Source organism: Antechinus flavipes, chromosome 1 (genome assembly GCF_016432865.1).
Source record: "Antechinus flavipes isolate AdamAnt ecotype Samford, QLD, Australia chromosome 1, AdamAnt_v2, whole genome shotgun sequence".
NCBI lineage: Eukaryota > Metazoa > Chordata > Mammalia > Dasyuromorphia > Dasyuridae > Antechinus > Antechinus flavipes.
The window spans coordinates 705688810-705702894 of NC_067398.1; the positions used below are offsets into that span (position 1 = coordinate 705688810).

Here is a 14085-nt window from a genome sequence, read left to right on the forward strand (position 1 = left end):
CTAGGACTTTTAGATCTCTTCACTGTGAATCTTAAGCCAGCACAGCCTAACAGATGTGTGCTGGGCGGGAATGAAGACCCGATCTCAGAGTCTGCCTCTGTCATTCCTGGCAGTGTGACTTTCAGTAAAGCACTTTGTCTCCATAGGTCTTATCCAGCCCCTAATTAGACTCCATCTGCTGAATCAGACAGAGAGTAGGCTGTGGTAATGGCGGAAGATCCCACACGAGAATGTTTTTAAATTAATGGCAGTGGGACAAGATGCATAGATGAATGGGAAAAGAATAAAGAGGGAGGGAAAGAGTGAGGGGAGAAAATAAGGGAGAGACCCATTGCAAGGTTAAGTAATAGCCAAACAAGTTAACAAGTAACGCTAAAATAGAAGAGTTAGCAGGGAGAGGAAATAAAAGGCATACACAAATACCAAAACAATTATCAGAAGTAGAATTTATTACGAAAAAAAAGTAGAGGTAGTAATCAATGATCTCAAACAAAGGCAAACTTAGGGATTCAATCAAGAGAGAAATCTATATTATATGTCAGCCATATAAAACCTGTTTTAGATGTGTGTGTGTGTGTGTGTGTTTGTAGAAGGGACGGGGGTACAGTTGTATGTATATGTGTGTATATACATATAGATAGGGTCAGTGTATGTCTGACCTATGGCAGAACATTCTGCTCACCTGAGCCACCATCGAACACATTCTAATGACTCTCACTAGAGATGTCATTTTGGTCCTCTTCAATAATGAAGGACAACCACCAAGCATGTATGTGCAGATATAAGTATATCCTTGCTTAAGCTAGTTTGAGGAGATGCAGGGAAGAAGGAGGAAAAAAAAGAATAAAGTAAAAAGTACGCAGCAGAGAACAAAACAAATTTATAAGGAAGCAAAGAAAAGATGGCCAGTCATGTAACATAATGTCTTCTACTACTATATATGCTTTTTCGAAATGGAAATTCATTGTTATATATTCTGAATCCACCCTGACATTCTGCTGCATCCATGATGTGATTTTTTTTCTCCTGTCTTTCTTTTTCTGTTTTATTTTTATTTTGCATTTAAGTTTTAAATAAATAAAGACAAAACAAAAATGAAAATAAAGTATTACTCAAAATTAACCATAAAGATTAATTTATGTTATGGTTATGCTATTGCTATCTTTAAAGTTATTCCTTTATAGCCCTCTCTATCTGTATAGTATGTCAAGAAAAGCACTAAGGCTCAGGGCTCCATAGTGAAAGAAAGAAGATATTGGAGTGGTTTGCCATTTCCTTCTCCAGCTCATTTTACAAATAGGGAAACTGAGGCACATGGGGTGAAGTGACTTGCCCAGAATCACACAGCTAGTGTCTGGGTTGGATCTGACTCAGATCCTCCTGATTTCATTGTCTCCCCACCACCCCACAGTTGTCCTCTACATCTATATATCAGATACTAATGAGTTCTCCAAACTCATTAAACATGAATGCAAGAAAAAGTATAACTTGTGGCTCCAAAATCATTCTGTCCTTGATAACTTCTCTGAGGATTAGGGTCAGTAACTGGACCTAGGCTGTTCTATCACAGGAGAAAGAGCACAGAATTCCAAGTCAGAAAGAAAGAAAAGATAAAATTCTGGAATTATCATTTAGCTAACTGATCTTGGGCAAATCACAGCCCACTGGGTTCCCTCACTGGTTGTGACAAAAACACTTAGAAGACTGAAAAGCAGCATATGGGGTTGCAGTTTCTGGATGGTGAAGTTGTGCCGGGCAGCTGTGGCTCTTTTCCCTCTGGGCCTCCTGATGTCACACAAACTGGAAGGGTAAGGCCTTCTCCTGGGCCCAATGCCCACCATGGCAGCAGGCACAGAAGCTTTGATGTCATCTACCTGAGCTGTTTAACCCCAGTGGCCCCCCACTTTTGAGAGCTCCTCATGTTAATGCCAAACTTAGTGCAATTGTCTGACAGGTTGATTCTACTGCAGACAAAACCAGCAGATCCCTATGCCAGCCTCCTGAGGAGAGAGATTCTAGTGGGTGCCAGCCCTCCAACCAGACTAACCTTATCTGAGAGGCTCTCAGCTTTCAGCTTCTGCTCCTTCAGGGCCTGCTGCAGAGCCAGGATCTCAGCCTTGTGTTCCTTCACAGCCAGCTCCACCACCTGACGAGACTCCGTAATACGCTGATCAGCTCTTACTCTATCCGAAAAACAAAGCAAACTTAAGTCAGCATTTCCAAACTTTCTTTGGGACAGAGGGAGAAAAGAAATCACTTATTGAGTCTTCTCTGAAACGTCAGAAGAGCTGAATGAAGGCTAAAAGCACTGTGGCTTTTCTCAGGCAGGTCCCTAGAGCATCGCCCCTGTGGTTTTGATTGCCCTGTGCTCTACAGACTCCATCCTTTTCTAAACGAGCTCTGGCTCTGCCAAAAGGTCTGATGGCAGATATCAATGGCAAGATGCAGATCTGCTGCAGAAAGTGGGTATGTTTGGACTAAGGAGGTTTCAAATATTTGAGATGAGGTCTGGAGGAAGGACAAGGTTTGTTCTGTTTGGCTTCAGGCAGACCCAGAAGCAATGGACAGGAGGTAGAAAACAAGACAAGGAGGCTATGGTGTAGAGGGATGGAACAGGGCATGGATAGCTGGACCAGAGGGTCTCTGGGGTCCTTTCCAACTCTCAGATGTTGTGATTTTATGATGTGGGATCTGGGTTTGATTCATGGGCCAGTACATGGCTGTGGCCAGCCTCTCTGGGAAGAGGGTAGTGGGAGGGTGCAGACTAGATGAACTCACTAGAGCAATCCTTCTGTAATCCCATAAACCACTTGCCACAGGACAGACTCTTACCAGACTCTTACTCCTATTTCTAGACTTCTGCTGACACAAGCTAAATGCAAAAAGATATTTTAAGCTTCAACTGTGATAAATACATCCTAGCAACACCATCATATTCCTTTCACTGAATTCAAAATAAAAGAGTCAATTAGTCAATATATATTTGTTGAATATTCAGAGTGTCCACAAGAACACAGTATATATTGTTGGAAAAACAATTTCTTCTATGCATAGGCTAGAGAGTTGTTTCTTTTTTTTTTAATTACAAGGAAGATTCTAATTCTAGAAAGTCTGAATGATGCTCTGGTGGATATTCTGTAAGCATCTAAATTGGCAGAATGAAGAAAAAAATGAAAATCAGAAAGTAGCTCTTTTAAAATGGTTCTCAAAATAACCCTAAAGTTCATAGAATCATAGGATTTGAGGACTGGATGAGATGAAAAAAGGAATCTGAGCACCCCGAGAGAAGCCAAGTGATGTCTCCAAGACACACAAGCATTCATGGTCAGAATGTGAGCCCAGTTCTTCGGACTCCAAGTCTAGGATTCTCTTGACCACCCTCCAGAGGGTTACACGGAGAACATGCTTTTGTCTCTTGGTTACAGTTCTCTGTATGTGTTTCTCCAGTTCTTACATTGCAACAAAAACCTACAACCCCCAAGGTTTCCAGAACTGGGGCCAATGCAGAGTTGGTGGCAAAACCTAAGCAAATTTCAATAAAGGGACACTAATGTGAGAAGGAATTCAGATGGGCAGGCCACCAGCAGGCCCTCTGGTTTGAGAACAATTAAAATTTCTCTATCTGATTCACTGAAGAGGTAAGTTTCATCCTTATTGAGCTCAGTTCTTCTGTGGTTCCAATAAGCTGGGCACGCTCCTCAAGCCAGCTAGCACAAAGCTGCAAGAAGATCCAAGGTGAAGCCCAAGTCCTGGGACCAAGGCCAATAGACACCCCTCACTCTCCGTATGGACTTGGACACATTCCAGTCCCTCTCTGGGTCTCAGTTCCCTCATCTAAAAAAAGGAGGGATTTGGACTGGATTTCTCTAGGGAACCTTCCAGATCTATACGTAGGAGCCACAGATTAGGTCGTAACTACAATTTTCCATCACAAAATCTTGGAATTGTGCTAATTGGTGTAAAAGAGAATGACCATAAGAAAAAGAGGGATAAACAACAGTTCACATGCTTGTTAGGTGGATATCGCATCAAAAGAAAAACAAGTAAATTTTCTGCTAACAATTAGAATATTTTCCTCTACTTCCAACACCTTTCTACAAACCAGTCATCCTTTCTCTCCCCCCAGTTATCTCTGAATGACCACAGTGGGCATGTCCGCCAGCTCACTAGCTTACTTGCTCTCTGTCTCACTAGTTTTTCATATTGAAGGACACTTCTACAGAGATCATCAATAACATATTTCAAAAATAAAGTCACACCTGCTCTGCTTCTCAGTATCCAACATTCTCTGTAACTCTCGGACCCGACACTCAAACTGAGACTTCTCATCACCAAGAACACTCCGCCAGGCCTCCCATTGACGTTCCTTCTCCAGAAGTTCATCATTAAGGGCCTCCAAATCCATCACTTGCTCTTCTAGCATTGTGCAAGTGGTTTTCAAGGCTTCCATTGTCTGAAAAGATGAGCGAGATTAAGTTTCTGACATTGAGTGAGAATTTTTTAAAGTGTTTTTTAATCATTTCTATTTCATAAATGTCCAAGTTATGCATTATCTAAACTTTTTATCTTAGTGTAGATCCATCCAGTGTAGATGTTTTATGCAAAATAAATACTTAATAAATGCTGTCATTTTTAATTACAAGAGAACTGAAGTCTAAATCAAGGGAAGTATAGAAGAATAACAATAAATTAGGTTTGAAAAAGACCTTAATTATGTTATTTCATCTGGTCTTTGCAAAGCCCGAGAAGATGGAACTATAAATTTATTTATCTTCCATTTAACAAGTAAGAAAATAGAATGTCAAGGAAACCAGCAGAGCTAGTAAAGGACAAAGGCAGTATTCCCATCTAGACCTCTTTGGGTGCTCAGGTCAGCTTCTTCCCAGAATACCATCCTGCTTCCCTTTTGTTCCCCTCCGTGCGATCCTCAAGCTTTTGTATTAACCCATGTCCAGGGAAATGAAGTCAACAGTTAGAGCAAAATGGTTTAGTATTAGTATCCTGACAAAAGAGGACACCATAACAACCTTTTTGAGAGATGCTAAGATCTTGTAATCCTTCAAAACTAAAATCGAACCAAACTGCAAATATTTTAAAATTCAGAATCCATAATAATAGATTGTGAAAAGAATCCAATGGTAAAAGACAATCCCCCCAAGCGCCCTCAATGCGGATGAGCTGGGACCTCCCTCCTTCTCATGGTGCTCTAGAATTGTTTACTTGTTTCTGGCTGGTGAGCTGCATCTCCCTTTCAGTGATTTCCCGGCGGAGATGGTCCACTTCACTACGCAGCTGTACCAGCTCATCTGTGGCACCAGAAGCCTCATCCAGCTGCTTGGACAAGTAGAAGTTTTGGTTGTTCAGCTCTGCATTGTCCTCAGTCAGCTGGTTCAGCTGCTCCTCCAAGTCTGTTATTACCTAAGAGGATAAAGAGTATCAATTAGACTTATCCCTAGTTTTCAAATGAGCAATGTTCTTCCTAAAGGCTCCAGGGCTTGCATGCCGCTGACAAACATGCCTTAGAAGCAGACCCAGGGACCAGCTCCCAGCCACGCCTGGGATGTGCTTCCCCAGCAGCCCCAGGAGTCCCCAGATCCCAGCATACGTGCTGAGGGCATGAAGCTCATTCTGACATCTCGCACGTGGGCCCAAAGCAAAGGAACTAGAAACAGTGGTAGAGCAGATAGAGGCCTGGACTCAGAGCCAGACCCCCAGGACGCAATGTTCAACTCCAGCGCTACAGTTTTCTGTGAAGCAGGACAGCTCACTTCTCATGGAGCCACAGCTTAATCTCTTACAAAAGGAATATAAAAACACTTCTACTACCCACAGCACAGAATTGTTGTAAAGATCGAAGAGGAAAGTGCCACATAAAAGGCAGCTCTTATTATCAATCAAAGGCACATTGATTAAGTGTCTACTATGAGCTGGGCACAGGGCCAAGTGCAGCAGAGACAAAAGTTAGAAATCAACCAAAATGGTCTCTGCTCTCAAGGATCTCATATTCCATGGAGGAAAACATATATACACATTCAAAACAAAGTAACTGGGTGGGGTAGAGAGGCGAGATTAGCAGCTAGATATCTAGGTACAATAAAGAAACAAGTAGAAATAATAACAGCTAATCCTATGCCTTATTTGATTTTCACAATAACCCTGGAAGGTAGGGGCTATTTTATACCCATTTTACAAATGAGGAAAACTGAGGCTGGAAAAAAATAAAAGGCAAAATGACATGCCCGGAGTCACACAGCTAGTAAATATCTGAGGCAATATTTAAACTCAGATTTTCCTGGGTCCAAATCCAGCATTCTCAACACCCTACTATGTAACTGTCAAAGAGACAGGCCAAGAGGAAGTGCACGGCAAGCATGGGGAGAACCTGTTGAACAAGATTCATAAATTGTGAGAGGATTATATAAATGTAAAGTACTACTTTAATGGACATGGTTTATAGAAGGAATAAGTGAGATTTATAGATAATGTACTAAAAGGATGAGTTTTTTTTTTAAACAAAAAATAAAGACATAATAGCATTGAAACTAGCTAAGAAAGATGAGATTCAGTTGTGAACTGATCCAAACATTTTGGAAAGCAATTTGGAACTCTGCCCAAAGGGCTATCAAACTGTGTATATCCTTTGATTCAGCAGTGTTTTTCTGGGTCTATATCCAAAGAGAGAATAAAAGAGGAGAAATGACCCACATGTGCAAAAATGTTTATGGCAGCCCTCTTTATAGTGACTAAAAACTGGAAATAAGTGGATGCCAATCAGCTGGGGAATGGCTGAATAAGTTATGGTATATGAATGTTATGGAATATTATTGTTCTGTAAGAAATGACCAGCAGGATGATTTCAGAGAGGCCTGGAGAGACCTACATGAACTGAACCTGAGTGATATGAGCAGAACCAGGAGAACATAATGCATAGTAACAAGCTGATTATGTAAGGATCAGCTATAATAGACTCAGCTCTTTTCAGCAACACAATAATCCAAGACAAGTACAAAGGATTCATACTGGAAAATGCTATCCACATCCAGAGAAAAATTTGATGTGTGTTTGAATGCAGATCAAAGCTTACTATTTTTCACTTTCTCTAATTTTTTTTTGTTTTTCTTTCGATCTGTTTCTTCTTTCACAACATGATTAATATGGAAATGTTTTACATGACTGCACATGTATAATATATATCAAATTATCATCTTACAGAGGGAGACAATGAGGGAAAAAATTTGGAACTCAAAAAATTTTTAAATGAATGTTAAAAATTGTCTTGACATGTAACTGGGGGAAAAATTAAATACTATATTTTTTTAAAAAGCTAAAATTCAAAGTATAGAGGATGTAATCAAGATGGTAGAGTCACAAGAAGAAGTATAGCAAGCCCCCTGTGATTCTACCCCAAAAAGTTTTCTCCAAATCTAGAAAATGTACCAAACCAAATCAGAAGAGTCAAAACAAAACAAACAAACAAACAAACCTGAGTCATTTACTCAGTTCAGGTCAGTGAAAGGAAGGAGATAGAGGACATAATGTGGCCAAGAGCAAGAGGAGATCTCAGATCCAGAGCAGGGTGCAACTTTTGCAGGGTACAGAAAGAGATGCCAAATGGCAACTTTGTCACCCTCTAACCTGCTGGAATGAAACAGGAGTTAAGAGCAGTTACAGGCTTAGAAGGAGGGAGTTCAGAAGTAAGCTTCACCAGTGTAGCTCTACCCCTGGAGGAGAGCAGGGTTTCAGTCTCAGCTTCTGTCCTGATCTGAAGCCTGAAAAGAAATAATGAAGGCAGGAATCCCAGGAGGATACCTGCAGTTCTATCACTGAATTGTAGGGCTTTCCCACTGGATGATGAGTCCAACAGTTCTATTGCTAAGACTCAGGCCCAACTCTGAAACTGCAAAGCTTAAACCAGGGGAGCCAACAATCAGACTTCGTTCTTGATCAGACTGTTGGAGAAGCACTGAAAGCTTTTGGGACCCTAGCCTATCCATAAGATCCTAGAATAACACAAAACTCAAATACCCCAAGAAAGTAGCAACATGATCACCCTAAGCTTTCTCTCCAAGATACATGGAGTCTATGCCTAACAAAGTCAGAAAGTAAGAGATAAGAATGAGAACTTTTTTTTTTTTTAAATCCCGGCATAAAAAAATATTGTGATGACAAGGATGCTTAAGACACTAACTCAGAAAAAGAGAATGACCACAAAAAAATCTATAAATAAAGCATCAAAGAAAAACATGTCTATAGGACACAGTTCTAAAAGAATTCTTAGGAGAAATGAAGCAAGAGTTTAAAAATGTTTTTAATCAATGAAATGTGAGTGCTAAAGAAAAAAAAATGAAAAAAAGAAAAAGAAAACAACGTGAAAAAAATTGAAAAGAAAATTAACAGCTTGGCTTTGCCCAAGCAATAAAACCCCTGAAAAACAGAATTAACCAAAAAGAAGCCAATGATTCCAGGAAACAAAAAGAAATTTCAAATTCAAAAAAATGAGAGGATGGGGAGGTAAAGAGAATATAAGTTATCTCAGAGCAAAAATAACTGACCTGGAAACAGATCAAGGAGAAAAACAATTTAAGAACCACTTAACTAATTTAAAGTAAAAACTAAAAGAAAAAAGAAACTTGATATCAGGTTTCCAAAAAATTTAAAACTCCTAGACCTCTTTGCAAAGCAAAAAAAGCAAAGTAGAAACAAAGAATCATCAGTCATCTCCTGAAAGAAACCCAAAAATGGAAACCTCCAGGAATGTGATATGCAAAAACCAGAGCTTCCAAGTAAATTTTTTTTTTTTTTAAGTACAAGCAATAAGAAAGAAAGAATTCAAATGCTGAGAAGCCACAGTCAGAGTCATAAAAAATTTTGGAACTACTACCATAAAGAAGCAGAGAGCTAGGAACATGATATCCAGGAGACAAAGAAACAGGCTTACAATAAAGACTATCTTATCCATAAAACCTGAGTATAATTCTTTAGAGGATTTTAGAGGAGGGTTTTAATTTTAGTTTGATGACCAGAACTCACCACAGTACCTGGCACAAAGTAGGTACTATAATAATTAGTACTATTTGATTGACTGATTAACTAAAAAGAGGACTTCCAAACATTCCTGATGAAAAGACCAGAGCTGCAAAGAAACTTTGAAGTTCAAACACAGGAGTTAAAAGAAACATGAAAAAGTAAATGTGAGTGAAAAATGACAAAGGACTACAAAAGGATAATTTACTTATATTCTAACATGGGGAGATGATACCTATGTCCCCTCTGAAACCTATCACTATAAGAGATCATAAAGGAGGTCTCATAAAACAGAAGGTAGTTCTTATTTTTATAATTTCTAATTTTTTTAAAAGAATGGAAAGGAAGAGGAATACAATGAAGAACACAGAAATGGGGAAGGGTGAGGGGATCAGGAGATGACATAAATTTCACTCCCATTTGCCTTGATCAAAGGAAGAAAAAATAGTTGGTTGATTATATATGGTTGGTTACAGAAATAAATTTCACTCAACAGGAAAATATGAAGGAAAATGAGAAAGGGGAATTAGAATAAGAATTTGTTCTAAGTAAAATAAACCCTAACTAAGGTTGTATAAAAATATTAATAGCTCTTTTGAGATGGCACAGAATGGAAATCAGAGGAGTTTCTTGTAAGGGCAGATAAATGTAACTACTGTGCTGTAAGAAAAGATGAAGAGAGGTTTCTGAGAAACCTATAGATGATTTGTATAAACTGATACAGAATGAAGTAAGTAGTACAGGAAGACAATTTATATAACGATAACCATACTGTAAATATAACTCTGAAAGAGTAACAATGTGGAAATATGTTTAATATGATTGTACATGTAAATATCAGACTGCTTACCACATTAGGGAGGGAGCAGAGAAATGAAAAAAATAATTTGAAAATTAAAATCTTATAAAAGTGAATGTTGAAAACTATCTTTACATGTAATTGAGGGGAAAAAAAAAATACTATTAAGTAGAGAAAAAAAGACTTAGTCATTCTAATGAGCATATGGACAAACCATAATTCCAGAGCACTAATGATAAAACACGTTAGGGATTCTGAAGGCAAAAAGAGATACATATGTGTAAATATGTTTTTTAATTTTATACATGGCCAACATGGACATTTGTTTTTCTCAATTACACATGTTTATAGCAAGGCTTTAGTTTTTCTTTCATTTTTTATAGGAAAAGGCAAGAAGGAGGGAGGGCATATTTTTACTTACTGAAAAAAATTAAATTTGATTTAATTTTAAAATTATAAACACTAAAATTCCCCTACAATTTTCTCTAAGTAGTCATCATTTGGGTTTTCTGTAAAAACCCATTAATTGTATTAATCAACACAAGACAATGAGTCAAAAACATAAGATTTCTCCAGTGTAGAGTCTCCCAACACCTTACCTATAACCTTAGCCTTAAAGAGTTGTCAGAGTCAGAGAAGGTAAAAAGCATCTAGCAAAGTTCAGAGGCTGGACCTGAACCCTTCTTGATTCCAAATTCAACAACCTCTACCATTACAATGCTGATCAAAATATACCTATGAAAATAGATTGGCCAGCCAAAACTCAAACAGTACAAAAGTGTTTTTATTTTAGCAACATCACCAGCCATCAATTTTTATTCTACACAAAAAAAAAGAAAAGTAAATGAATCAAAGAGACCTGAAAATGTTATACTATAGACCCCACACGACTTTTAATTTGACAATTAAATTATGTATTAAAAAATTAAAAGTAAACACTAAGAAATTATCATATTTTGAGAAGGCTTCTTCACCTTGATTTTCTTCAGATAAATAACTAAGTGATTTTCATTGCAGGCTATTTAGCTTTTCTCCTTAGAGCTGTTCAATATCAGTTCTCAGAAACACTTTAATTTTCAAGAATTTGAGCACTTACTGGCAATTTGTATACAAAAGAACCAAAGGTAAAATTTTTGAATTTAGTTTTTAAATGATTTGGATTTAAGGAGAGGAAATAACTCTATGAATTGTTGTCTTTGTTCCAAAATTATCTTTATTTCTTCATCTTTGGATGCTTTGTAAATCTTAGACATAACTGTGGGATATCAGTTAAGTAAATGAGATAGTCTATGTCAGAAGATACAGTTTTGCTTTGTTCTTCAATTTGCTGTGAATTTGTTCATTAAAAAAGACTTTTGCAATGTAATAAGTAGGCCAGTAAAAAATCATTTTAGGTGTCAAACATCAAATTAATTCCTCATGTACTTGTTTGAAATATGAAACCATATATATAAAGGCACACAAGTTTTATGTACTGGAGTTCTTTGGGAAAAACATAACAAGTTCCCCTTTCTTATTAGGATAAATGGACATTTTCTGTATTCTGAGAGTCATTAAACCTCACAGGTTTTTTTTTATTAAGCACTTACTACATGTCAGGTGCTGCTCTAGAAGGACAACCTCCAAATGTCTCCAACTCAAGAGTCCCAGAATTACAAATAACAATGTTGATCACCTAAATACAGTAAGTATTCATAGTTTCCAAATTGATTAATAAACATTTCCAGCTAACTTTTGTCTTCATAGCTTCCTGGGACTCAGTTACCTAATGTATATATTAGGCAAACATAAAAGTAAAGTGACGTCCTAAATATGCTTTGCACCAGGGGTTCTTAATCATGAACTTGGTATTTTAAAAATATCTTGCTAACCATTTCAGTATAATTGTTTTCCCTTGTATCTTGTGTATTTTATTTTACATATACAAAAACATAATTTTGAGAAGTCTGTAGGTTTCACCAAATGATCAAAAAGATGAAGATGTGCTCTCAACCACAGATCAGAAAACTCGGGCTGTCTCATTTATTCCAAAAGCTCTCCAAGAGAACCGATTAGAAAAGTCACTGAACTTCCTGTGACTCAGCACCTCCATTTGTTGAATGAAGACATTAACAGATGTGCCCAGAGTCTCAACTTATAAATGTCAGGCGCTGGTTTGGAAGCCGTGCTGACTTCAAGTTCAGAAATCTCTCTCCTCTGCCTCTGCTACCAGTCTGCTTTTCTAACTTTCAATCTTTCTTGCAGAGTCCTATTTTAACCTTCCAGTAAATCCCAACACATAACCAAGAACATATGGACAAGGGACTTCTCCTCCCTCAGCCTTAATTTGTTTTATTCGCAAAACAGGAACACCACTTATAATAAAGGTTATTGTGAGTAAAGTATTTTGTACTTAATGTGCTCGATAAACCTGGGGTATTATTGTCATAAAAGTATCTCTACAGAGACTTTAAAAAGCTTCTTCTTGACTCTTAATTTCTATTTCTAGAATATCATCAATTAATTCATATCTGGTGGCAGTCTCTCTTTTGTTCACATACCTAGAGAATTATCTGTTGATCACAAGATTCCATTCAAAGATTCAAAAATTGAGAGCAATCTAATTTAATCAGGTTTTCTGATGTATTTTTCTAAGTTATAACCTATTGAACTTCTATAATGTATAATGCTGCTTTGACTTGGGGGTGAGAAGGGCAGCTCATGAACTGGATTATGTGAATCAGTTATTAAGGTTTTAATTTGAGAATGTTATCCTTTGTTGTGACTCAAGTGTTTTATAATCTACTCATTCTGGATCTTTCAAACTCAAATTACAGAGAAAATATATTTATAAAATGTGAATATGTGACATTTTTAAATTATAAATTGTTAGGGGATTTTCTTAGGTCTACTTTGCTGTTACTTTGCTGTTATTATCAGAAAAAAATTTTTTTCTAAATAAGCAAATATAAGAAAATTTTGTGTTTTAGCCTATTCTATTATCAAGAGGTACTCAATTTTGTGGGCAGACAGTAAAAACAGGTCAAGTAAAATGATATCACTGACTTGATTCCTGAGAGTAAAAGCATGATGAAAAATATTTGGATGAAGATCAAAGGAGTCAGAAACAGAATCAACATCATATTTGAAAAACATAGTAGTTATTAATTCATTGTCTGCCCTTAATCTTACTTTTGTCCTTCCAAAGAGAGAGGAACCAACAAAGAATTCTGGATTCTGGATCTGATTTTCATTAGCCAGGAAGAACCAGTTTCTTGGGTGATAAGAATTTTGGGAAGCAAATATTCCACCTTGGAATTAAGGTAGAGGAAAGACAGGGACATTTTGACACATACCTAGATTGAGAAGATTCCAAAGGATTTTGGGGAACTACAGGTAGAGATCGCAAACTGAAATTCTGTAAGGAAAGTCAGCCCAGGAGCAAAAGGAGCCTCTTGAGAATGAAATTCTAAATTTAATTAAACCATTATTAAATTAGCTGGGTGGCACAGTGGCTAGAGTATTGGGCTTAGAGTCAGGAATATTCACCTTCCTGAGTCCAAATCCTGCCTCATACACTTGTTAACTGTAGAATTCTGGGCAAGTCACTTAAACCAGTTTGCCTCAGTTTCCTCATCTGTAAAATGAGCTGGAGAAGGAAATGGTAAACTGCTCTAGTGTCTTTGCCAAGAATGCCCCAAATGAGGTTATGAAGAATCAGACTTGAGTAAAATGTCTGAACAACAAACAGCTTAAGAAAGGCATTGTGCCAGGTGTTGAGCAAATAGAACAGTCTCTGTATTCTAAGAACTTACATTGTACCTTGGGTCAATAAAACTAAAGTGTATATAAAGTGCAATTTTAAGACAGAGAGAAAGCACATTAAAAACTAGGGGAATCAGAAAAGCCATCTTGCTTAAGCTATATCTTAAGAGAGGTTGGCAATTCCAAGAAGTCAGGTAAGAAAAGAGTACATTCAATGCAACCAACTTTCATCAAGTGCCTGCAACATGCCAGGCTGTGGACTCAGCTCAGTATTATATCATTAAGTATTTACACTTAACAAAAAGAAACAGTTCCTGCTCTCAAGGAGCCAACAGTTTGAAGGGGGAGACCAGACACAAAAGGAGGCAGGAAAATGGGCAGTGAGGTGATGGGGAACACCAACCAAGCTAAAACAAAGGGAAATGACTGGTTCCACATATGATCTATCAACTTTGTAAAGGCCGGGAAGCTGAAGATGGAACACAGTTACTTGTCAACTCAAGACTATTAAAATTGTT

General features: G+C 37.5%; 1 protein-coding gene across 8 annotated transcripts in view; it reads right to left on the bottom strand.

The window, feature by feature from the left end:
* CIT (citron rho-interacting serine/threonine kinase) overlaps window positions 1-14085 on the bottom strand; it is a 149546-nt gene that overhangs the window by 33760 nt on the left and 101701 nt on the right. For all 8 annotated transcript variants that reach the window (XM_051972904.1, XM_051972907.1, XM_051972908.1 and 5 more), the window contains 3 exons: window positions 5221-5418; window positions 4260-4453; window positions 2048-2183 (listed from right to left, as the gene is read on the bottom strand). In XM_051972904.1, the coding sequence (XP_051828864.1) occupies window positions 2048-2183; window positions 4260-4453; window positions 5221-5418 (528 nt within the window). The remainder of the gene's footprint in view (window positions 1-2047; window positions 2184-4259; window positions 4454-5220; window positions 5419-14085) is intronic.